At 45.4% G+C, this 26,498-nt stretch overlaps 1 protein-coding gene across 6 annotated transcripts in view; it reads left to right on the top strand.

Moving 5' to 3' along the window:
- The window catches only part of ARHGAP39 (Rho GTPase activating protein 39), a 345,937-nt gene that overhangs the window by 86,367 nt on the left and 233,072 nt on the right, over nucleotides 1–26,498 (top strand). For all 6 annotated transcript variants that reach the window (XM_067560096.1, XM_067560095.1, XM_067560098.1 and 3 more), the window contains exon 2: nucleotides 15,146–15,580. In XM_067560096.1, coding sequence (XP_067416197.1) covers nucleotides 15,146–15,580 — 435 coding nt within the window. The remainder of the gene's footprint in view (nucleotides 1–15,145; nucleotides 15,581–26,498) is intronic.

The raw sequence follows: 26,498 nt of genomic DNA on the forward strand, positions 1-26,498 counted from the left end.
ATTAGAGTACTGACCATTTTTGTGGATGCGGAAATAAATTTTGTCTCCATGCAGGGGTCTAAATGTAGACTCTCAAAGGCGGAGAAGCAGCTATCTGCAGTTCCTAGCCTATTAGGTTGCTTCCCCATCTTCAAGATCCTATCTTCCCTCTCTCCTTGAGCCCCCCCCCCCCACCTCCATACAGAGAAAGAGGAGGTGATAGATCAAGACAGTCAGCAAAATCCCCGATAAGCAGCCAAGCAATTTAGAAAACCTCTCCCAGCGTATCAGGTCAGTTGGAGAGGGAGGCTGCTGCTTCTGCAAAGTAAGTCAGGAAGCCATACTTCAGTTGTCACTGCTGCACACTGATCACTTCTAACTTTATAGCAGCAGTGGGGTTAGAACTCAAATCCTCCGTCTTCAAAGGTACAGGTCCCTATCCCTTGAGCGAAAGAGGAATCTGTATTAACATATGGCATATGACGCAAGCTGATCAGTTCTGTCTAGAAGCAGTGGCATGTGCACCCTAGTTGATTTGCAGTATGTTACAGCTTGGGTTTCCTAACAGATTGCATAATGGGGCTAACTATGTAACTTCTATACTTAAGGGAGAGGGAAGTAAACCTTTGCGTCTGTGCTGGCAAACAGACTGAAAATATTAAGTTTCAGTCTGTGCTTTGACAGTTGTGACAGTAACTGCTGAAAATGGAGGTCTTAGAGGTGGAGGGGGGCTCCAACCCAAACCTCAGATCTCCCCTCAAATAGGAAGATGTTAGAGGTGGATGCAAACTCTGTGGCTCAAGCTCTTTTAGTTTTAATATAAAAGCTGAGGATCCTCATTACTTAGCACCCATATACATGCATTATCTACCTTTGATCTGATCAGAGCAGATACTGACATTCTTTTGACATTGCTGGTATCTGCAGTAATTTCAGCAAGGGAAAGGCTTCAGTGAAAGTGCTGACAAAGCAAGAGAGAGACTTTCTTTAAACCCATCATGGGAAACAAACTTGCGTATTAAAGTGAATCTCAGTTGTGGACTAGTCTGAGTTTGTGCTTATCCCTCTCAAATTAAAAGCAACGAGCAGAAGGTTGCTATTGTGGATGGCTCTTGCCTGCTCTCTGTATTAATGCCCTTCCCCTTTGAAGAGAAGGGGATTTGAGTTTCTCTTTACAATGTCAAGGAGAAGGCTAGGGGGCTTATACTGTTCTGGGAAGATTAGGCATTATGTAATGACCCCACTATGAATCAAAGGGATTTGTGAGATCACATGAAGAGTATTACAAAACTGTCAGTAGGAGTTAATAGACATTTGTTTTGCTTGGTAGCGGGTGGTCTGTTTATACTGCACAGTCAATAGTAATGAAATGGACATTGTGTTCCAATAGGAAGTAGCTTCTTAAATGTCATTATAAAACAGAGGAGCAAAACTTTTCTATGTTGAGTGAATAAGTTGGCAGGCAGATGCCTCAGATGTTAGCTGTGTGATTCCTGCTGGCTTGTGTTTTTATAGCTCTCGGGTTTGATAGAACTTAGTTCAATTTTATTAGCATGAAAACACAACAAAACTCCAAAACACTGAGAGATTCTATAGAAAGGTTGAGATCAGTTGGTGCTGCCATTCCAAAATCCCTTCCTGGCTACTCTTCAAGACCATTGCTGATACAAATGGCCTATTTATGACTAGACTGTACTCCCAAAGCAAGTCATGCAGCAGCACTGCTAACATATCTACTCTGTTTAGGTCAAATACTTTCAAACATAGAAAGGTGAAGCACTCTTACTAGGTTAAAGAGTTCACATTTTCCTTGAGTAACCCAATGTTGCACAAAGTTGATTCTTAAAAGAAGAGACCAACATTAAAAGAGGCAGCCTCAGAAAATGGTTAGCATCCGTTAGATGCATGTTGAAAGAGTGAATGCCTGGATGTTACAGTGAAAGAGACTGAAAGTGTATATACTGCAACACAAGTTAGGAAGTCCCTGTCCAAGGCCAAATTTCACTGAAATTCTGATATCACATGCAAAAAATACAACCCTTCATAGTTTACTGTTAGCTCACAAAATAAACTACGTTCAGCTGCATATAGATAAGGCTACAGTCCACTCTTTTCTGCATGCAGATGGATGTTCATTTGTCATGAAGGCATGGACCTTCCATGCCATTGTTCATTTTGAAGTCTGTACTTTGATGGTTCTATGGTGATTTCAAAGTTCCCCCAGCTAAATAGCTCATTGGATTGATGTGGTTAAAGCACGTCAGTTTCACAGCCAATGATACACAAGGGAATGATGTGGCCAATATCATTGCTGCCCATCCCCAGTTATCCCTTTTGCAGCTGAGCGAATGAGAAGTGACCTTTCAATGGGATTGAATGAGACTCGAACCAACAACCTTCAGGAGTGTAGTCAAATGCCTTAATCTCTCAGACACTGTACTATAGTGATTTGCATGCTGGCTAATCCAGTCTGAGTCTAAGGAGTCGTTGGTCATTAAAGATAATCCTGAGGAGGATTCGAATTTTCTTCGAGTAGGGGGTGATAGTCAGGGTTTTGTTTTGTAAACCCCTTTCTAGTCCTTAGTTTAAAGTGGGATCCTTTTAGTGAGTGTTAGCCAGTGCAACCATCTCTTTAATCCCAGGTGTCAGCGCAGAGCATTTCTCTTCAGCACATGAGCAGTTGGAGTAGCTGACACTGAAGTGACGCACTGAGTTGCCCTTAACCCAGCCAGTCACTAACTGCTGGGAAATGGCTTTTCTGTTGTGTTAAGCATCCAAAGTGTTTTCTGTGCAAGACTGGGCTATGCATATGTGCTCATGGTCCAGAGGAGCTTCGCCTTTCAATGGGCCATCCACATCGGTGGGCCCCAGTGCACTGAGAGCTGCAGAAGGTGGCTCTACCTGGATTGCTCTTGTGACCCTGGTTGGCTGAGCTGCTCCTAGTGATGGATAAAGATCAGGTGTCCATGCTGATATTTGAGCTATCGGCTGCCTTCTGTACTGTGCATGCCTGCAGAAGTGGATGAGTCAGCCTCTCTATAAGAGATCCCAGAGTGTGCAGGGTTGGATAATTGCTCTCCAATCCCAAGGACTCTCACGTGGGATACATTGGGGTTCTCTCTTGTCACCCCTCCTGTTCAGTATTAGTGAAGAGATGGGTGGAAGTGCTTTCTGGATGCTGCTGATGCTCACTTCTAAATCTCTTCTTATCCAGCATGGAGAATACAGTTGAATGTCATTGAATGCTTAAAACTGGGGGATGGATGCAAACAAGCTGACAGAGAATCAGTCTGAGACCGAGAAGGTTGTGGTAGGGCAGTGTCTAGAAACTGGAATATTTGGCTGAGTGATGAACCTCTGAGCATGTTCATCTGCTCTTTGTTACCAGTGTTCACAACTTGGGAGCCTGATTATATCAGAGAAGATGGGGATCTAATCAGATATTGGAGATCTGGTCAGTTTTCTCCCATCTGCTTCCTCCTTGGAGATCACAAACTCTTCAAACACGTGGAGCTTGCTGCTGTGATTCATGCTTCTGCTACCTCTGTTTTGGTCTGCTGCCGTTTGAGTAGCAACCTAAGGAGGGGAGCACAGGTTGCAGGAGAGATGAATTGGGAGAAGCCATGAGGAAGTTAGTCTGTAGGCCTGTGACTTCAATACTAACTGCAGTTGCAGTACCTCTGTAAATAGTTCTGATCAAGAACCAGTTTAGTTTTACAGGCGTGAAGTTCTCTCATGCTGTTACCCACCATGCAGTATGTGAAAGCATGCTCTATGCAGGGCTATATCTTAAATCCATTCAGAAGATGACGCTCATGCAGAATGTTTGTAACCCATTTATCAAGCTATACCTCTGGGCAGGAAGGGAGTGGGCATTAATAAGTGAGCAGACACACCGGCAGGATGGAGTTGTGCAGAGCCTGTTAAACAATGTAAAATCAGAGAGGGGCTTCTTAGCTCATGTGTTTGAAGAATTAAACTAGAGTTATGCCTTACCATGAATACAGCAATAGTCTCTTTTGGGCGCTTAGTAACCAATTATTTTATAACACTGGTTATAATTGGGTTAGGTGCTTAACAGAAGGTATAGAAAGATCATGGCCCCTTCCAGAAAGATTAGTTCTAAATTAACACTGTGACACGAGTGAGCCTGTTGCACCAATACTGCATGTGCTGCACTGGCTGTCTGTTGCAGGGGTGGGCAAACTTTTTGGCCTGAGGGCCATATCTGCATATAGAAATTGTATGGCAAGCCATACAGAGGGGTGGGGTTGTGGAGGGGGAGCGGCCGTCGCACAGCGCTGCTTGGGGCCGGGAGCGGCTCCGGTCAGGGCGCCGCTGGGTCCACGTGGTGGGAGAAGGGCAGGGGTGGAAAGGCGTGAGGCTGGGAGGGGGGAGTGGCCATCGTGCTCTGGCCAGGGCACCACTGGGCCCACCTGGTGGGACAGGGGCAGGGTTGGGAGGGGGAGTGGCCGCCACTGTGCCGTGACCACCGGTTGAGCTGGAGGGCCTGATTAAAAGCTCAGATGGGCCGTATGTAGCCCGAGGGCTGTAGTTCGCCCACCCCTGGTCTATTGGCTCCTGGGTGGAGATTAGTTTTGGGAGGGGAAGGAGAAGGGGTAATGGGAGGCCAAGAATTAGAGCTGTAGGATGATATGTTTATTCTCACTGTAGGTAGCTTGGTGGTTTCATGTGCGGCTTTTTTTAGTACAGTGAGCAGGTGAGAAACAGGACTTCATTCCTATTTCCTATAGGCTTTTAAAATCTACTGCATGCACGCTCTTCACATGATGCCTCTGCTTCTTTTAATAATAAGCCGTTTACTTTCTATACAAGTATGTTGATGCTCATCTTAGAATTAAAACGGTAACTTCTACTGGCACTGAAGACTAGAATTTTTTTTGGTAACTCCCATCACAGCTTTTGGTTTTCTTGTTTCTTTCTGCTCTGGCTACCCTAGCTCCTGTACCCTCTTGCTGACGTTTTGTATAGTTTAATGAAATTGTTTGTGTAAAGGTGCTTGCAGCCCCTGAAATTATTACTGGAGAAGCAGGGCTAGGTCACTAAACAGATTTTTTTGCCATCATCTTGGGAGTTCTTTGATATTATTATTCTGGAAGCTGTTCATGGTGGGTAGAGGATACTGTTTTACTGCTGGTGTTCAGCAATTCTGTGTCGATTCTGCTCATGTATTCATCAGCTTGAGCTTTCTAGGGTCTGACGTGCCTAGGAACTACAATTTGTCTTGTAGCTAAAACAAATGTTTTATTTAAAACATTGCAGTAGAATAACATGTGCCCTCTGAAATGTGTATAATAAACCAAATTGTCCTGCATGGAGCCTGAATGTTTAACAAAGAATCAGATCACCACAGATCTTTAAATTCTGAAAGAAATGAAAATATAGTTGGAAAAAATCTTGCTTGGCAATATTGTAAAATGATGGTAGATCTTATTATCTTCAGACCTCTTTAGCATGTTAATTTCCTAGATCAAAGTATGGCTTGCCAGCTACCTTTTAATATGAAACCATGGCCCATGCTGACCATTGGTCCCAGCATGCAGTGCTCCATGGCTGGAAGACAGATTGATTGGCTGAAGGGGAAGTATTTAGTGATGGCACCTGTAATTTCCAGATGTGGGGCAGAAAAGAGTGTAGAGAGCCAAGTAATTTTATCCCAAAAATTACTTTAAAAACATTTAGAGAAACAAAAACTGGGTCAAATCTTAATTCTCTTTTAATGCAAATTCAAGCACATTGTTTCAGTTGGATGGGTTTCTTGCCATATCTTAGAGGACTCCACAATTACAACAAGCAAAATTATGACCAATTAAAGAAAGGAAAAGAGAAAAATAAACGAAATGGAACACAAGCAGTAAACAGTGTTTATTTACTCTTTGGAGAGCTTTCAACAGAGATGACACCTTTGGCTGTGGATCTGCCTCAGTGTGGAATACTTCTCTAGACCACTTCTAAGACCAAAGTATGTTATTCCCCAAATCCAGTAAAGTCATTTTTTAATATATCATAGATGTGCAAAGGAATCTTGTTTAAGGATTGAATTGTTTAGTTTATCATGGATAATTTACCACTGCCAATTTATAAACTGTTTAGGTTATTTTAAGGCCTATGAAGCCAAAGAAGTATTTTATCACAGACACGTTTAAAAAAAAAAAAAAAAAAGGCTATTCAAGGCATGGTCTTGAGACAGGCAAATTAATTAACATTAAGAAAGTTAAATACAAATTAAATCCCACTATTTTTCTGTTCACTTAGGTTAGCTGATGTCTGCTCTCCAGGAATGTGTTTTAACAATCTGCCGTTTAACAGGACAGGCTAGTACCTTAGATTACAATAACACTTTCAATGTTCCGTTTAAATTATTACAAAAAAAGTTGTCTAATCCTTGGCAGTGCTTCTTGCAAACTTTGTCTCACCAATGATGCTGAAGTCCTTGGTGATGTCATCAAGCCGCAGAAGCTGTTCTGCAGTGGCACTCATTTAGATATTTCTTGGGGGAGGGATGGAGACCAAATTCCAGTCACAGCCCTCCCAGCAGGTACCCCCTTCGGGTCCCTGCTGATCCCCCACTCTTGCTGCAGGGACTGTGGTCTCCCCTGTTTGGGGGAGTGTCCACACTGTTACCCGCACAGCGTGTGAGCTGGTGCTGCCGGGAGTCAAGTCGTTGTCCGACTGCTCTGCGCTTTGCCATACGGGAAGAGATTCCCTGTGTGCCAGATCGCAACACCATTTGATACTGCTACTCCTGCCCTGTCTATACAGAGGGGGTGGCCAGGGGGAATTTCAGTGGCATTGTGACCATGCCTTCAGGGTGATCTCTGGCAGCACCGTACGGATTTAGTATGGGACCACTGCTTAAAATAGTTGGGCCATGATCCCCCTGGCTCCGCAGCCTATGGAACTTTGAGCAAGTGCAAAAAGCTTGTGGGGGGGGGGGGAAGGGTTGCTTTTGCCTGCAGCTCCCCCGCATCTCAGTTAGTCTCTCTCTGCTTCGGTTTCCCATCTGTAAAATGGAGATAAAAGTACTTCTGTATGTCACAGGGGTGTTGGGAGGATAAATGCATTGAAGATACTGCAGTGATGAGAGCCATACAAATACTTAGGACAAGGTTATAATAATTCTTTGTTACATTGCTTGTCTCTCTGGCAGGAAACGCAAAACATCTTTAAAGTTAGAATTTTGACATTGGTGCCTGTCACTGATTGACAGGAAGCAGCGATTTCCTAATAGTAACCAAAAATGTAAGCATGTGAGTTATCATATTCTGCAACTGCATCTACATGAAAATCATAGAACCACAGGGTTGGAAGGGAGCGCCAGGGTCCTCTAATCTAACCCGCTGCCAAAATGTAGGATTTGTTGTCTTACTCTGAACCATCCAAGGCAGGTGGCTATCCAGCCTCCTTTTGAAAGCCTCCAGTGAAGGAGCTTCCACAAGCTTCTTAGGCTGTTTGTTCCATTGTCCTACCGTTCTTACAGTTAGGAAGTTTTCCCTGAGATTTAATCTGCTCTGCTGTAGTTTGAACCCGTTGTCTCTTGTCCTGCCCTCTGTGGCAAGAAAGAACAACTTTTCGCCAACTTTTTTATGGCAGCCGTTCAAGTATTTGGAGACATCATATCCCTCCTTAATCTCCTCTTTTTCCAAACTAAATATACATAGTTCCTTCAGCCTTTGCTCAGATGGCTTGCCTTCCCTCCCTTTGATCGTGTTTGTCGCTCCCCTTGGGATCCTTTCCAGTTTCTATACATCCTTTCTATATGTTGGTGATCAAAATTGGACACTATTCCAGCTGAGGCTTAACCGATGCCGAGTAGAGCGGTGCTATCAGATCCCATGATATGTCTTTGTTAATGCAACCTTAAATTGCATTTGCTTTTTTTGCAAATAATTATCTCCTAAAATACAGTAAATGCAAAATCAAGATTAATTTTCATAACCATTTTTCATCTATATTGAAGCTCTCCGATAATTGAACTGTAAGCATCTACTTCATTTTGTACAAACGAGGTGCACTCCTGTGAGTTGCTCATGCAGGCTTGAGCTAGGATAAGTTTGAGTGCCCCTGTTGTCTTGCAATGAAAATGATTTCTTCCTTAGTAGCACAGCACAATAGAGCACTCAGGAGCAGCTCTCAATTTCCTTGGTTAAATTTTTTTCTAGTGAAACAGCAATATAGAAAGTCTCCAAAGCCAGCCAGAGCAGCAGTCATTGGAATTACTTTTGTTGTTGTTTATCTTAAAACCTAAGAGATGCTTAGTGAAGGTAAAATTGCTTTATCCTTTCAAGCCCCTACGTGTTCCCTCTTTAGAAGGATATTAACTTGTGATGAGTGAACTGTTTTGTATGCAGGCTAAAATGTGTGATCTGTAGTATGCCACATGGCGCAATCTGCTCTGGGACCAAGAGGAAAATTACACTTGTAAGCAGACCACATTAAACGAACTCCATCTTCTGTGCACTTGCGCTGCATATGTTACAGGCCTCTACTGTGAAACATTTCATTCTAATCTAAACAGAACCATGAGTCAATGACAACTTCTGACCCTGTTATGCTTTTGATAAAGAAATATGCTTATCTCACTATTTTCCCCTCTAACCTGGTTTGCCAATGAACCACTTAGCTATAAAATAACACTAAAGTGATTGAAATTAGCATTTTTCATAATTACCGCAGTGTCACTAGGGTACTTAAAGTTCCCCAAACTTTAACTCTTGGGTGCTGTGAAAGAACACCGCTGTTACAGGTGTCTATGGGTGGTAAAATTGTCTGTCAACATAACTTTTCCAGACAACTACTACTATTACTGAAGTTGTTAGAGGCTGTTTAGCAGAAGATTTGTAAAGTTTGAATTATTGCTAGCCATCTGACTAGATGAGCTGGCCGCTGTAGCAGCAGTGTAGCAATGCTGACTGGCTAGGTCTCCTTCATGGAGTTGTTCTGGAGGCAATTGCAGATGAGCAGGAAAGCAGAGTTTGAGACTTACATTGGGCACAGAAACTAAAAGCTCAGAGATACCTCCTCCTCTCTCTGAAAGGGGTAGTGATAGTTTTTCTTAGACAGTTAATATTAATTTGTCAGTTACCTGGATTTCCCTAGAAATCTCAAACTCTCACCTAATCTGTCATTATATTTTAACAAACCTGTACAGGCTCTCACACAATTTCACAGTTGTCACTATGATACATGCCATAGCTACTTGGAACATCACAATAGCACTGGAGACAAAACTGCTGCTCTGAAAGTGCTGGCCCCTGCCACAGGAGCTGAAAAATAGCAGTACAGGGCCTATGAAACATAGAATCATAGAAGATTAGGATTGGAAGGGACCTCAGGAGGTATCTAGTCCAACCCCAACTAAATCATCCCAGCAATGGCTTTGTCAAGCCAGGCCTTAAAAACCCTTAAGGATGGAGATTCCACCACCTCCCTAGGTAATGCATTCCAGTGCTTCACCACCCTCCTAGTGAAAAAGCTTTTCCTAATATCCAACTTAGACCTCCCCCACTGCAACTTGAGACCATTGCTCCTTGTTCTGTCCTCTGCCACCACTGAGAACAGTCTAGCCCCATCCTCCCTGGAACCCTCCCCCCCCTCAGGTAGTTAAAGGCTGCTGTCAAATCATCCCTCACTCTTCTCTTCTGCAAACTAAACAAGCCTAGCTCCCTCAGCCTCTGCTCATAAGTCTTGTGCTCCAGCCCCCTAATCATTTTTGTTGCCCTCTGCTGGACTCTCTCCAATTTGTCCACATCCTTCCTGTAGTGGGGGGTCCAAAGCTGGACACAGTACTCCAAATGAGGCCCTGCCAATGCCAAATAGAAGGGAATAATCATCTTCCTTGATCTGCTGGCAATGCTCCTACTAATAAGGGCATACTGTTGAGTCATATCCAGCTTCTTGTCCACTGTAACCCCACAGGTCCTTTTCTGCAGAGCGGCTGCCTAGCCAGTCGGTCCCCAGTCTGTAGCTGTGCATGGGATTCTTCTGTCCTAAGTGCAGGACTCTGCACTTGTCCTTGTTTAACCCCCTCAGATTTCTTTTGGCCCAATTCTTGGTCACTCTATATCCTATTCCTTCCCTCCAGCAAATCTACCACTTCCCCCAGCTTAGTGTCGTCTGCAAATTTGCTGAGGGTGCAATCCACCCCAGCCTCCAGATCATTAATCAAGATGTTGAACAAAACCAGCCCCAAGTCTGACCCCTGGGGCACTCTGCTTTTTACCGGCTGCCAACTAGATATCGAGTCATTGATCACTACCCATTGAGCCCAATCGAGCCAGCTCTCTATCCACTTTATAGTCCATTCATCCAACCCATACTTTTGTAACTTGCTGGCACGAATCATGTGGGAGACCGTATCAAAAGCTTTGCAAAGTCAAAATGTATCCCGTCCATCACTTTCCCCACATCCACAGAGCCAGTCATCTCATTTTTTTAGCATGAGAAGACTACAAACGTTATTCAAATATTTTAAAAAGCTGATAGACAGTTATTCCAATTTCTTACAGTGATTGCGAAGACACCCCTTCCCCGTAGCCTTTCCCTACCTTTTCCCCCCCTCCATATACAAAGTTTAATGTTCTCCAGTAAGTAGCCTGTTTCACTGAACGAAGCCATCTGGCTCTAGCACTTGTGTTCTGGATCAAACATCCTGTTCGGAGTTCATGGTTACAACTGCACATGTTGCTAGGCACCGAGTTTCATGATTAAAGCTTCATATAGCTCTGGTAAGGGAGAGGTTAGTACCGAGAATATTTTTCAAGAAAGGATTCTGCAACATGACAACCGTTGTTACAAGCTTATTGCAGTGAGTAACTGGTTGAGCTGCTTAGCTTGTTCCTTGTTCTAACCTGACTGGATGCAGGGAGAAGCTTTCCGTTTCCCAGACACTTATTTCTCTTTCACCTCTACCTACCATCATCTCATCGTAGAAGGCGATCAGGTTGGTCAGGCATGGCTTGCCCATGGTGAATCCATGCTGACTGTTCCTGATCACCTTCCTCTCCTCTAAGTGCTTCAAAATGGATTTCTTGCCAATCTGCTCCATGATTTTTCCAGAGACTGAGGTGAGGCTGATTGGTCTGTCATAGCTGTGCAGTTCTGATTCCATCCACTATAGAGCAGTGATGTTCTCATGTATTTACAATAATGAATCTTTTATAGTTTTATGCAATCCTCATCACATGCCCAAGTGTCAGGGCCTAATTACTGTGTGTAGAATGAGGCTCCCTTTATTGCCGTAGATGACCATGGGTGGTGGTGTTTCCTGACTTTCTGTTATGGGTGTGTAACAAAACCATTTGTTTCCAGGGAGACATGTCATTGCATCTGCACTGAATACACAGTAATCAGTGCCAGGACAATTAAAACTGGCAGGATATTTGTTTCAAATAACTTGAAAGGTGGAGCTAAGGGCCTGAAAGGCAGGCTGCCCTCACAGATCTCTGAAGTACGCCCACTGCAGGGTTTCTACAGCAACGGGACATGGCGGGCATTAGCATTCTTCCAGCCTCTTGTATTTTTAATCCTGTATTCTTCTTGGAGGGAAGTGAGGGAGGGTGTGCGCATTTCACATGCCATTTGACTGAAGCTTGTTCCTTTGTCTATCTTTTTACTTGGATACAATGGTTTTGAAGAAAATATTAAATCCATTAAGTCTCTAAATTGAGTCTCTGAATGGAGCTGGTTCCAGTGCGTTTTCACCAAGCATTAGGATTAGTGTAAATAAAGCATAGTTTTTAAGAATGAGAGTAATTAACCAGAGGAACAATTTACCCAGGGTCTTAGTTGATTCTCAGTCACTGACCATTTTTAAATGCAAGATTGGATATTTCTATCTTGCTGTCTGGTGAGGGGAGAGATCAAAGATCTTGCCAGAGGACAGGTGGAACTGGACATAGCTCTGCTGGCTTTTTAATTAGCTTGCTGAGAAGCATGAGGGGCGTAGAGTGGATTGGACACTAGGCAATTGCTAACATCAAGACATGGTTTAGCATTGGCCGGACTGTATTAGGCATGTGTTAGGGTGGATGTTGGCTTTCACCCTGGAAAGGAGAAGTTGACTCCTGGTGGAATTTGCAGATGCTCTCGACTTTCACTAGTTGTGAGGAGCCTGATCAAAGGCCCAGGTGATGGCTTAAGCCTTAGATGTCTTGTAAGATCTTCCAAATCTTTGGCCTGGCAGGGCCACATTTCTGGAGGGAGCATGAGATGAATGGAATATGCAAATCCCAGCTCTCAACTACACGTGATTCCCACCTGCTCCCAGGTACAGTGTAAAGATGTTGGCACTGATGCATGAGGCCCTATATATACTTGGGCGCTCAACTCAATGAAAGAGCAGCTTTTCCAAGGTGATGAGTGCCAAGACAGCTCCACCAGTGAAAGGATGGTGTGTGGCTAAAGCATAGGACCGGGAGGTAGGGGCTTCTGGGATCAAATCCCAGATCTGTCACTGACTTGGTGTGACCATGGGCTGTCTGGGCCTCAGTTCCCCTTCTGAAATGCGTATACTGTGCTACTGATATACTGGTACTGCCTAGGCTGAACTGGTTAATAGCTGTCAGCCCCTTTCAGGTGGCACTGTAGGAATGTTGGGTATTACAACTGAGACCAAAGTGACTCCAGAAGAGGCTGGCTCTCTTCTCTCTCTCCACTTGTGGTTACAGTGGCTCTTTATTTCTGCATAATAGGTTCTAAACTCAGCATGCTGCTGTTAGCAAAAGACAAATGAGAAAATGTGATGGTGAAACGTTTTTCCCCCTTCCTAGTTGCTCTCAACGATTCAGAGATTCAAAACGCAAAGCAGCACATGCTTTGTAGAAGGCTGAGATCACTAGTGTGAAGAGGGATGGGCTCTGGGCAGCCCTGCAGGACCCATGGCCTCCCTGATTCATTTGATTCTAGGCCTGGTGGACACAATTGTGGAATGCTGGCTGTTCCCAGATCTTTGTTATTTGGATGGATTGTTTTCCCCTTCGCCTCCCACTTATGGTCAATTGTATTAAAGTGAGTGGCTGAGGTGAATGTACCTTGGCCATTGATCCGTTGTTTCAGGGAGGGGTAATATATTGAGCTGTGCAAGTTGAGTAATAGACCTGATAAATTAAAAGGCTGGGGGGAAAGCAGGAGAGCCATAAAGTCTCCAAAAGCAGGGGAAATAATGATGTAGAGAAGGGGAAAACTCCTAGTGGAACAAAGATGTTTCCCAGCATTATTAGCCTGCTGATCCTCAGAGAATGCCATGAGGAAGAGTGAGGGCAGCCGGCTTCACAGTGTTACGGAGCATGCTCAGTATAAGCCAAGCAGCACATGTGAGCTGCCATGCATCTCCTATTTGTGGCTCCTGGAAATATTGCTGACTGGGCTGGGGAGGAGTGAGCCTCTATCCATGGGTATTATTTTAAATCTCCCTTTCCCCTGCATGAGCAAGGAACCTGCTTTAGTGAGCAGGGTGAAACTGTTTTCTTGTTTGGTAGCTCAGTGGGCTACGAAAAATAGTAGCTCACCTGGACGCTTGGGTGTCCAAATCTTGGGGGGAGATGAGCCATTGTCTGCTCAACCTTTTTCTTTTCTGCTGTGTTTTGGTCTGGCTCTGCACAGCCAGGAGTAGTACTTAACATACGGTGGGTATGTCTGCACTGCAGCTGGAGTGGCTTGAGCCAGCAGCAGCATCCACACTGCTATGTTTAGTGTGCCAGCTTGAGCCCTGCTAGCAGGAGTCTGTCTGTCTGTCTGGGCCAGGAGGCTTGATCCGTGGTGCAGTGTCGACATACTCTAAAGGGCTACAGCAGAGGGAAGCATTCTAATCCCTTCCGTGTGTACACAATTCCCCTGCTCGGGTTTGTTGGTTCCTTTTTCTGCATGGAGTTCTTGAGACCTGGAGTCTGCTGCAGGAGGACCCACAGTAGGATTTGTGCAATGGTAGTCAGTTTCCTTTTGCAGCTGGGTCTGTTTGTCAGTGCTTCTGAGCTGGAGAGCAGTTGTAGCTGCTGCTAGCCAATAGACCTCCAAGAAGGCGGGTCCAGGAGAGTGGTGAATTAGGAAACATGGCAGGTGGCCAACAGCATGTGCTGGAATCACATTAATATGTTAGAGGGTGTGAAGTGAGAGAACTCATGCAGGTTTGTGCTCCAGAGACTCAGAACTGGCATAGCAGTGGGTGCTGGAAGTCGAGATTAAGGCATGTATGCCGGCAGAGCTTTGTTGGGGTCCCAGGAATGAAATAGCAGGGTGTGCTCTAGGTGGGGAGCAAGGGCAGCAGCTGACTTCTTGGGGGGGTTAGTAATAGAGAGGTAAAAGGTGCTGAAGGTGGGGCTCGAGGTTCATTGGCATAGTTGTACGGCACGAGAAGCTTGCTACAGCTCTTAGCAGCATCGTAACAGCCTCTGTGCAGGATTTAGCTCCTCGTTTTCATAGTACTAAATTTATGCTCACGAAACCCAGTGATGCTCAGAAGTGTTGTCTGAAAGTCTGCTGCACTCCTGCCAAAAAAGAGGGCTTCTATGATTCCCTTGGAAATAGCTAAAAAGGAGCCAGATCTGGTGCTCTGGACTGCAGTCACTAGTTGCCGTGGTTCTGTTTATAGAAAGTGAGTCCATTTCCATATTATTGGTGGTGGTTGCTGGATTTTGTTGCACTCTCTTAACATCACCTTTTTATTCCTCTGTATTTCTTTATTATTTGTGAGTACCAACAGCATAAGCATTTCTCAGGCCAGTCTGTGTCCTGAGAAATTTAGAATCAGAATAGACAATGTGCTAATGAGGGTAGTGGTATGGTTCAGGAAGCGAGAGGAAAAGGGTGTGAGTGCTAAAAATGTAGCAGGTCTGGTTAGTGCTTTGATTTAAAAAAAAAAAAAAAAAAAAAAGCATGTCTAGTTTTTTAGATGGTCATCAGATTAGCTCCTTCCCCTCTGTGCTGTGGGCTGGGGAAGGGGCAGAGAGGCCTTTCAGAAGGGATGCATTTTAAGGGAGATGCTCTGGAGTCCATAGCCTTGTATACGGACAGTGTGAGTCAGGGTTGGGGGAAACTTGACTCTCATGCCTTCCAAGCAGCCTTTGCTCTCCACCCTGCCTTCCTAGCTGGTTCTGGTCAATTGCTACAGCTTTTTAAGTGTCCCTCTTCATTTGTTCTCCTCCCTCAGGCTGGAATGGGTGGAAATCATAGAGCCTCGAACGCGGGAGCGCATGTACGCCAACCTCATCACAGGGGAGTGTGTGTGGGATCCGCCCTGTGGGGTCCGCATAAAGCGCACCAACGAGAACCAGTGGTGGGAACTCTTTGACCCGAACACTTCACGGTTCTACTACTACAATGCCACCACCCAGCGGACTGTGTGGCACCGGCCACAGAACTGTGACATTATCCCTTTGGCCAAGCTCCAGACCCTGAAGCAGAACACAGAATCACCGAGGGCCTCCACAGAAAACAGCCCTGGGCGCAGCAGCAATGTCAGCCGGGAGGGCAGCACCAGCTCCTCCCTGGAGCAAGAGCTGGAGAGCAGCGAGAAGGTGCAGGACCAGACAAGGTCAAACCGTCAGTCAGCCCAGTTTGCTGCAGTGAAAGAAGAAACAGAGAGGTAAAGCAGAGCTGTCTACGCAGCATGTGGTATAGACTGATGGGTAGCAAAGTACCCTCAGCAAAGGGAAAGCTGTAATGAATTTGTTCTGCAAAGAACAGATGCTGTGTAACACAACTACCCACCCGCCCCATCCCTGATGAACTGGGACTGGCGTCCCGGTCCTGCAGCTCGACCTAGAGGATAGCTTCTCTAGCTAAATTATTAAAGGGCTGGGTACAAGAGGGCAATGCCATTCATTCAGAAAGCAATTACGTATTGGAGGGAGGGGTGTCACTGCCTCTGACTGCAGGGAAACCGCTGTGCCGACCCCAGGAGGTAATTTAGTGCTGTCTACTAACAAAACACTTAGGAGAAGCAATTTTCTAACCTCAGAAATGTTCCATATTTCACAAAATGGAACATCTTAAATTATCACCCCAGGTCAGGTTCCCCGCCGGACCCCTTTACCAGGCAAAAGGGGCTTTTATCCCTTTTCTGTAGCTCATTGGGCACACGTTGCCCTGCTGAGCGGTTTGTGCGGACTTGGGCATTTTCTCTTTTACAAAGAAGATTTTTCAAATTGAATAAAAATACAAAGCCAAGTTTCTGGGTATGTGACCACAAATGGCGAACTGTGCTCTCAGGTCTGGCAGCTGCATTGCACCTTCCTCTTTGCACCCATGGTTAGGGCTGTTGCTTGCTTGCAGTTTAGATGCCTACTTACATTTTAAAGAGGGAAAACTCCCCAGCCACGTCTGCCTGCTTGTTACCAGGGTTTTACTTTCTCCCAGTCTACATAACGTGGCATGGCCTAGTTCTGTGGTTCTCAACCTGCCGTCCAGTCAGCACGCACCTGTGGCCTGTGTGACAGCTGCAGGACCATACAGGTAGTATTGCATGCAGCCAACAATGGTAAATAGGTTGAGAATCACTGGCCTAGTGGTTAGACCCAGGTCTGGGGGTCAGACTTTCCTGGCTCTGCCACTGGCGTGGTGTGGGACCTTGGGCAAATCCTTTACCCTGTCTGTTTCTCCATTTGTAGAATGGAGAGAGAACGGAGCTTTGTAAAACTCTTGGCAACCCTCTGGCAGAATGCACTATAGAAGTGTTGAGTCTAGTAGTGCTGGGCTACCTGCCCAGTGTGCTGCATAAGTCCTCTTAGAGCGCACCACCCTTTCTTGGGAATTTGAGCAGCGTTCATGTCATGCTGCCATCTTGTGGATGCAGCCTGCAGGCTAGATATAAACCCTATTATCATTATTTTTTTATTTTATTTTATTTATTACTAGAGAGTCTATAAATGGTAGTTTATTTTACTCCTAAAAATGATCCCATTGTCAAACCTCTAGATGTAATATTCATTCAGAACTTCCGTAGTAGCATCTACTCATTTCCCGCCCTCCGCTGTTCCGGCAGTTACTACTGATAGTAAATATCTATAGTCTGGTAGTGCAAAGGCCTTCGTTGGGATTTCTACCCCATTTGCTGAGTCTTGCGCAAGCACAATGGCCTAGGAGAGCTTCTCTTCTAAAGATGCAATTGCCCTTTCTCCTGCTATGTCTACACTTGGGGCTGGTGGGGGGGGAGAGGGGGTGAGTCCTAGCTCTGGTAAACATACTCATGCTAGCTCTCTCTGAGTGAGTGCACTAAAGATGATCGTGTAGTCATGATAGCCTGGGCAGCAGTGAGTGATGGCATGGGCTAGCCAGCCAAGCACAAACCTGCCTAGATCCCATGGGTACATAATTTGGGGAAGCTACTCCATGCCACTGCTTGCTGCTGCCCATGCTACTGCGGTTACACTACTGTTCTTACTGCACAAGCTCCATAAGAGTGTCTACTCGAGCTGGGAATCACACCCCTAGCTCCAGGTGTAGACGTAGCTTCATGTAAACTCCCATCTAGGCTGTCACTGTTTCCTAGGTTGATTTATTGCACCTTCCCCCACCCTCCGGCCTCCCTGCTTGTGTTGGCCCTCTACAGTCTATTCAAAATACAGCAGCCGACTTCATATTCCTTATCCATCATTAGAGTGTCTTACCTCCTCTGTGAATCCCTCTACTGATTTCCGTTCTCTGCCCTGTCACATTGTAATTTCTTGTCCTCTGTCAAGGCTCCTGGCAACTCTGACCCTTTCTTCTTTGCTCCCCCCCCATCCCTCTGCTATGTCAATGATGCCAAATGGGTCTTCCTGCATATCCACATCATGCTTCCCCCTAGGCATGGAATGCCTTCCCTGAACAGATTCAAAAGGCCACTGCCTTCACGTCCTTCCAGTTCATTCTCAAGATACACTTCTGTGATGCCTACATGCAACTGGCCAGCTAACGCTGGACGGGTGGAGGGGCAGTTGGTATAGTTATTGGGTGTTTCATTTTAAAATGTATATAAAAATCAGACATGTTTTTGATTGCATTCCTCTCCTCCAGCCTTCGTGTGTCACGTATCATCTTAGATAGTCCCTGTCCTAGCTATGTGGGCAGCACCCAGCATACGGAGAGTGCTACCAGAATAAATAACTGCATCATGCGCTGAAGGTCACTCACTACAATTAGCCTCTCTCAGGCTAGTGTAGGGGAAGTGAATTCCAGAGGTGAGTGCTCTGCCTCCAGATCCCCAGTGTCTGAATACATGTATGCTTAGTGCAAACACCCCACTGGGAGCAGGGAATGGCAGTACTAAGCTAGCTAAAATCCAAACAGGGAAGGCTTTGTAGACCAACCTTAAACTGTAACCAATACTGTGGTAAGTCTGAATACTTCATGTCCGTGCTGGCAAGGGATAACTCTTCTGTAGCACCAAACAGACCTTCAGCATTCCAGCAGGGTTGTCAGACCTTAAGAAAGATAAATTGATCCCTTAGGCACTTATCTGGCCCTTATTAACAAAATATCCAAGCACCCCCCAATCTTTTAATGACACTCTTGTGTCATAACATAACACCCTTGTGATGCAGGGCAGTTCTGTTATCCACCGAGAACAGGACAAGAAGGAATGAGATTAAACTGCAGCAAGGAAGATTTAGGTTACATATTAGGAAAAACTTCCTGACTGTCAGGGTAGTTAAGCACTGGAACAAATGACCTAGAGAGGTTATGGAATCTCCATCAGTGGAGACTTTTGAGAACAGGTTAGACAAACATCTGTCAGGATAGTCTAGATAATACAAAGTCCTGCCTCAGAGCTAGGGACTGGCCTAGATGACCTATTGAGGTCCCTTCAGTCCTACATTTCTATGATCCCGTCCTCATTGTACAGATGGGGAACTGAGGCACAGAGGCAAAGTGATTTGCCCAAGATCACACAAGAAGTCTGTGGCAGAGCAGGGACTTGAACTCATGTCTTTCAAGTCCTAGGCTATCTTAACCAGTGAAACATCCTTTCTCTTTAATGAACCAATCTACTAAAGTTTCCCATGGCTCTCTTCCAGATTTTTCTTGGGTTTCACAGTAGATTCAATTTGACCTCTCATTTTAATACTTACGTCCCTTTGTAAAGCTCTTTGAGGTTTACTTATGCAAAGTGCTATATAAGAGCTAGGTGGTTGTGGTGGTGGTATTAGTAATTTATTATTACACTAAGAAAATTGCAGCAGCCCTAAGCGCTAATGTGGAGGTGCGGCTGCCAGAGACTAGCTCCCAGCATGCACTAATGCAATTTGATCTATGCAGTTGCCTCTCTGCTCAAAATGGAAACTTTGCCTGCTGGAAGCTTACTTCTGTGGGGTGCCCCTGTATATTCAACTGTGGCTTGTTCCTTTTCATGCCAGTTAGTACAGCTGCTGCTTCAGCAAACTGAAGTTTGAGCCTTTGTCCCTGCAGAAGTGTGAAATGTTAACTAGAACTGGAATGGGACGTTTTAATTTTCCGTACAGATGGTGCTGTGTTTTTCTGCAGGCTGCAGCAGCGTATGCATGCTCAGCAGCTTCCTGAAAGAGAAGAGAAGATCCATTTTCCTTTTGACTGTAATACCAATTCTTGTTTAGTGCCCGTCTTTACTGGTGTTTCATTCTGCAGACACTGCAGGCCATTAAAAGCCCCCACTGCTTCAAGTACCAGGTTGCTATGCTGCAGGATGCAAAGGCTCAAGAGAGTGAAGTGAATGAAACTGGGTCTGGAGCTGAAAGGGCCTTACCCTGTAATCCTGGAAAGTGGGTGGACAGTAAGAGAGAACAATAAAACCTAGGGTGGTTGCAATTTTCTTCTGAAGCTGCAGAGCCAGAGCCAATAGGTCTGAGAGGGGGAAATTCCCCGTGCATCTGAGAGCTGGGAGCTGGCTCTAGAGGTGGGCAATATTTACATAGGGATTTAAACCCCAGGCCTTCCTAGTGCCCTAACCACCAGGCGATAGGTTATTCTTGGATTACGAACGTCTCAGTCTCTCCTGGTGAAGCTGTTCTATTTCGTATACATCCTTGACTAGTCATTGGCCCTGAGAGAGAGCACGGCTGGTCAGGGCACTTTTCAGGGAGTTGAACCTGGGTCTCCCACATCCCAGGTGAGTACTCTAACCACTGGGCTGAAAGGTAAGCCCTCACCACCTCCTCTGGCCTGAAGCTTTTTTCCCCACTCAAATATGCCCGACAAATCCATGTTAAATTCGCAAATAGCTTTGGGTCGACTGAAACTGCTTTTTATATCAAATAAACTACTTGTCTGAAAAACTTCACCCAGCACTAGTTAACACCTAGACCGGCTGCTTTGTGGAAACTGGGGGCCTTTCCACCCCAACAAGAGGCTCTGAGCAGTAGGATGGTGTAGTGGGTGCAGCTTTCTCACCCAAGCTGATGCATCCTGACTCTTGGGGTAAGTACAGTGCCATTGCTGCTCCTGAGGGCGATAATAGGGCCCCCACTGCTGCTCCAGTCTTTCTGGGTGGGGAGCTCCCTACCCTACCCGATTGGGGGGGGGGGGGGGGCAGGGACATTGTGTGCCTACGGCCTTGGATTGCCATAATCTGCTCTCTGCACAGCCTCCAACCCCAAGGAAAACAAGAGGCAATGCAGGGAGCAAAAAGGCCTGCTCAGCGGAAAATTCTCAGCTGGCTTCCTAAAAGGCAGCAAGTATGAAACAATCATGCTCTTTTAGCTCGCTGGAATCCACGTCCGCCAACTTTAGCTAAAATGTATTTAATGCTGCTGATCTCAAGTGCCTTCTGGCTTCAATGGAAACACATCCTCTTTATTCACCACCCCCATGTATGAAATTATACCTGGCTGAAGCAGTATGGACTGAAAATTAACAATAGATAAATAAAATCCTGAAACCCCACAGGAGAGAGGTGCTTTCCCGTTTGCCCACAAAAGATGCTCTGCACTCTATTGCTAATGAAACTCAAGTGCACAGCGCAGCTCATTTTGCTGCCATTTGTACCTTATGAAACTAGGATTGAGTCAGTTACTTGTACCGAGGGGCTAGTGGGGCCTGCTGTTAAAGCTTCAGGGGACAGATCTACTTCCAGTCAAGAGCTACCCCTCTGGAAAGTCCTAGAGCATTGATGTGCCGTCAGGGAAGCTAGCTTTTACTGCTGCACGTTTTTCATCAGCATCCCCACATCAGGGCAGTCTCTGGCTGGCATGTGCCCCTTATTGACATTGTAACTTGAATGTGAATGGCTTTGCTGCTGCCCAGGGCACCAGGCCCCTCAGAAGAATGCTGCTGACTGTACCAGATCTGTCGCTATATCTGAGAGGGATTTGAATGGAACGTCCGGCTAGATAAACGCTGCTGTAGTGCACGCATTCTGAAGTGGGAAAGCAGCAGTGAGACAGTTAATATATTTGGCATCGCTTCAGTGGCTGTGAAAACCATCAAAAGAGAGTCAGCCCATGCTCATGCTGTAGTGCATGGTGTATGGCTGAATACAGGTGTTGGATATGCTATCGGTATGCTGTATTTACCAGTAGCCAGATGCTGTCTGCTTGGAATAGTGGCCCCTGCAGGTTGGCGTACGGGAGGGGGCAGGGGAGAGTGGTGTCCTTTGCTTTGGAAAGCTAGCTATTCCTGGCAAATGAATTCTGGGAACCAGCAGGGGACCATGGCAGTGTAGTTTGTAGCACAGTGTTGCCATCGTGTCTGAAGCAGAGGCAAGTTGTTGTTTTGAAAAGAATGAAACTATTCAAAAGGGGCAAGATGTAGGAAATAGCCTGCAGGGACCAATCCTATGCTGGCTTCAAGGTAGGCTGGATGACCTAATAGATCTTTTCCAGCTCTGATTTGTATGATTCTGTAGTGAAGCACAAACGAGGAAGGAGGGGTTTCTGCGGTCAAGGCTCTTCCATGGGAATGCCTACAGTAGGAGAGCTCTCACCTCTTAAGTGTCCAATGCTCTGGGTCCAACAGAAGATAAGCTAAAGAACAAGAGAGCTGTGCAAATTAAAAATTGATTTTTTTTTTTGATTGCAGTGATAGCGGCTGAGAAGGGCACAGCCAGTCCAGGCGTCTGCTGCTGAGCTTCTGTAGCTGCTCCGAGCTCAGTGTGTTTCTGCCTTTTATTGTGGTTTCAGAACATTAGCAACTTGATGGGCCTTAGTTTTCCACCTTGTGCCCATTAAATTATAACCATATCTTTACTAGTGTCTTTTAGCTGCTGTCTGAATGGACCTTAAACCTTAACAAACATACTTCATACATAGAGCAATGCTGAACGCTCGCGTAGCGCTGTCTATGCTCAGAAAAATGTACAGACATTACAAGTCCTCAGAGGGAGGGAGCGAAGTATTAGAACTATTTCAGCTGAGACACAGAGGTGAAATAACTCATCCCAGGTATTGTAGAGTCAGTTTTAGAGCTAGGACTAAACTGGGCAATTCCCTGCTCTTCGTGTGGTCTAATGACCTGAGCTGTCTCCACATAGAACAACAACAGTTTAAAACCAACCCCCATTATCTGGAAGATGTCCCTGAGTACGATAAAGTCCAGAAGTCTGCTTTATAACAAGCAAGCCGAAATGTAGACTTGAACTGAAGGAATCAGTTTTTAGAGGCTCGTGATAGATTGTCTTACTATGTGGCTGTCTGGTCTGAAATCTAGATCTAAATATTCTTTTTACAGGCAGTAAATGTACATTAACATTCACAAGACCATTTCTAGCCAAAAAATATGTAGTACCATAGACGGGCACCTGGCCCTGTAAGGCAGGGAGCTAAATTCCCTACAGGTGTAAGCTGGTGCAATGCCACTGACTCCATTGTAGCTATCTGCTCACAAGTGGTGAATTTGGCCTGAGGAGGGGCTTATGTTAGATTTAAGGCTACCGAATTGTGAACAAGTGTGGGGGAAGACAATTAGCTTCTCTTCACCTTTTTACCCTGGTCTATACTTTCTTACCAACCCCTGTTGATTGCTTTTCCTGTAGCCCCATTGTTGTGTAAACGACACCAATGGAATTAGTGTCTTGCTTAGGCTAATTTACCCTGAACTTCAGCTTGTTAGTCTTAAAAGGATACCATGTTGTCTCTCTAAAAGGATGGATTACAGAATCTGTCAGAGCTAATGCTTCAACACTTGCATTGAATATTTCGCTTCATTCTTTTTCTTTTTTTTAAATTTGGAGAAGGCTCTGTGCTGATTACTGGCCTGTACGGAGTCTTTCTGATGTGTCTGAGCCCCTCTCCCTTGTCAGATAGCCCTAAATCCTTGGAGAAGGCTTTCATGTGGGGCAGAGATGATGTGATGTCTGTTTTGGGGCATCATGTGGCTGCCACAGATCATAGAATCATAGCAGATTAGAAGGGACCTCAGGAGGTCACCTAGTCCAACCCACTGCTCAAAGCAGGACCAACCCCAACTAAACCATCCCAGCCAGGGCTTTGTCAATCATAGAATCATAGAATCATAGAATCATAGAATATTAGAGTTGGAAGGGACCTCAGGAGGTCATCTAGTCCAACCCCCTGCTCAAAGCAGGACTAACCTCAGCTATATCATCCCAACCAGGGCTTTGTCAAGCCTCAGCTTAAAAACCTGTAAGGATGGAGATTCCACCACCTCCCTAGGTAACCCATTCCAATGCTTCACCACCCTCCTAGTAAAAAACTTTTTCCTAATGTCCAACCTAGACCTTCCCCCCTGCAACTTGAGACCGTTGCTCCTTGTTCTGTCATCTGCCACCACCGAGAACAGCCTAGCCCCATCCTCCCTAGAACCCCCTTTCAGGTAGTTAAAAGCCGCTATCAAATCCCCCCTCACTCTTCTCTTTTGCAGACTAAACAAGCCCAGTTCCCTCAGCCTCTCCTCATAAGTCCTGTGCTCCAGCCCCCTAATCATTTTGGTTGCCCTCCGCTGCACTCTCTCCAAATTGTCCACATCTTTTTTGTAGTGGGGGGCCCAAAACTGGACACAGTATTCTAAATGCGGCCTCACCAATGCCGAATAGAGGGGAATAATCACTTCCCGTGACCTGCTGGCAATGCCCCTCCTAATGCAGCCCAATATTCCATTAGCCTTCTTGACAACCAGGGCACACTGCTGACTCATATCCAGCTTTATTCTATCCTCTTCTTCTATCCTCTGGGTATTTTGTACAAATCTGTCACAGAACAGAATTCTGGACAGATCCTCAGATCTCAATCTGCACTAGGGATGTAAATAACACATTTATATTTGAAATGAAAGGCAGACCTATCTGTATATGACCGTCCCCACCCCTCAGGAGAGCTGTACTCAAGCAGGTAATATGGCAATTGAATGATCTTGAACAGGGCATTCTTGACCTGAGGACCATTCACTGTGGAATTGCATCCCAGAAGATATCCATATCTAACCATCTTTCCCATAAATCTTCCCCAAATAGCAAAGGCTGGCTTGGCGGCAGAGAAGGAATAAATGTGTTTAAATAACCCAACTGAATAACAGTGGCTGAACTGGAGTAGGCAAGGGAAGGGTCCTTTAATAGATCAGTTGTTATGAACCTCTCAGTTCCAGGAGCTGTGGTGATGGGTACTGTAGGGTGCCCAGCTCTGTGGTATGCATTCCTGTGAATAACGTATTGTTACCATTGGGTATAGAGCTTGTCTATTACAGCTTATCTTTTACTTTTTTAGAGAGGAGCTCTTGCCCCGATGCAGATAGAGCCATTTTATTGCTGCAAAATGCAGATATAGGGAAGGCACTGTGTGCGTTTGTGTAGATTTAATTTTGTTCTGGTTTTGTTTGACGTAAAATAAGGTGTGTTAAGACTGGAAAACGCATGTTTTGCTTTTATGTGGGGAGCCATTTCTCTACCTGTGCATGCCCCAAATGACCAGAGGATGCACTGAATTTAATCAGTTTAATGTTTGTCTTTTGGTGAGCTTTGTCTACCGATTTTATACTTAGTATAGGAACATGATACAGGACTTGCCATGCTAGGTCAGAGCACTGGCTCGTCAGTAATACAGCTGCCTTTCTCGAGCGCCTGCCATGCAAGAATCTCACTGCGCTTAGAGATTCTCAGCCTCTCTGAGAGGAGGAAAAGTATAATTATCCCCACTTCCCAGGTGAGGAAGTGGAAGCGCAGAACGGAAACTCACTTCACAAAATCACACAGCAAGTCTGTAGCAGAGGAGGATGCAGATCTGCAGACACAGATCTCGTACCATTGACCCGAAGACCATCCTTCTGATTTGAGCCCAGTATCCTATTTCCAACAGCAGTTAATGCAGAACACTTCAGAGGAAGGCCAGCTCTCACTTCAGCACTTGGCCAAATGGGTGAGGGCATGCTAAGGAGGCAGAGTTCCTTGGCGGAGATCAGCTGAGTGACTCTGATCATGTATTATTTTAAGTGCTATTCCAAAGATTATCCTGACATGAAAATAACTTACATCCATTGTACTTATAACAATTAACCATAAGTCAGGAATGACTCCTCAATACCATTGTTGCTACATGAGGCTTTGAGTTGTTGAGCTGGACTAGTCCCCATGCTACATTTGATGGTGGTTCTATTTGTGACAAGGATGCAGGAGGCACATGCTGTGTGGGGCCTGCTCTTTGTCCTCTAGGCTTCAGTGCTGTGAATTCAAGGATGTTCTGTAGTTGCTTTATCTGCAGAAAAGTCATGGATCTAGGGAGCAGAAGCACATTTGGTTTAATGAGAAGAAGAAAGCAACCTGGGTGCCGTTTCCCATTAACACAGAGGGTGCAGCTCTGCCTCTCCCTGTGAACTCCATCTGTAATTGAGGCAGTCAGATGGCCAGCTTATTACGCCCAATGGGGCTTCATGCAGGCCTGTGCTTAATAAGGTTGATGTGGTGGATGCAGGACTGGGTCCTGCACATAGGCTACCTTATCCCATCAGCGTTGTGTATACTTTTTGTATTTTACCCGCACTGTCTCCTTAAGAACAAACCTCACCAAACCTCTTGGTTGATTTCAGGATGTTGAGGCAACTTAGATACGTTTGCACAGATTGTAGTTCAGGCTCCAGCATATAAAGGGCAGGGCATTAGTATCACTGCTAAGCAATGTCGTCATTACCACGTGATTCATTGCATTGCATGAAATAGGCTGGGGATGGGCATGCACTGCAGCTGCTCTTCTGCAGATCAGGCAGCTTACATGTTTGTCAGCTTGGAGGGGGGAACGCAAGCATGCTATAGCCTTCACGCTTATCAACCTCTTGGTGCAGGAGGTTGAATCCTGGAAGCATCCATGCATAACTCTATACTAGCACTATAAATACTGCCTAAGTATTCCTGAAAGTGAAGTAGCCTCATGGCAGAAAAGGAATAGGGCCTGATCACCGCAGCCCTGCTGCAAGACTAGTGGTATCAATGCTCCTGATAACTCCAGTGGTGTTGAATGTTACTGTTCCCTTTGTTTCTTCTCTTGTGTTTTTATGCTTCTTCCAGGCCTGGAACTCTCTCCGTGCAAATACACAGGTGGCCTTCCTTTAATTCAGAGCCCTCCATAAAGCTCACAGATTCCTCAAGGTTCACCAAAGAAGAGAAAAAT

The sequence above is a fragment of the Emydura macquarii genome, unplaced genomic scaffold (genome assembly GCF_026122565.2).
Source record: "Emydura macquarii macquarii isolate MOO-44397 ecotype Brisbane River unplaced genomic scaffold, CSIRO-AGI_Emac_v2 contig_2246, whole genome shotgun sequence".
In the NCBI taxonomy this organism is placed as follows: domain Eukaryota; kingdom Metazoa; phylum Chordata; order Testudines; family Chelidae; genus Emydura; species Emydura macquarii.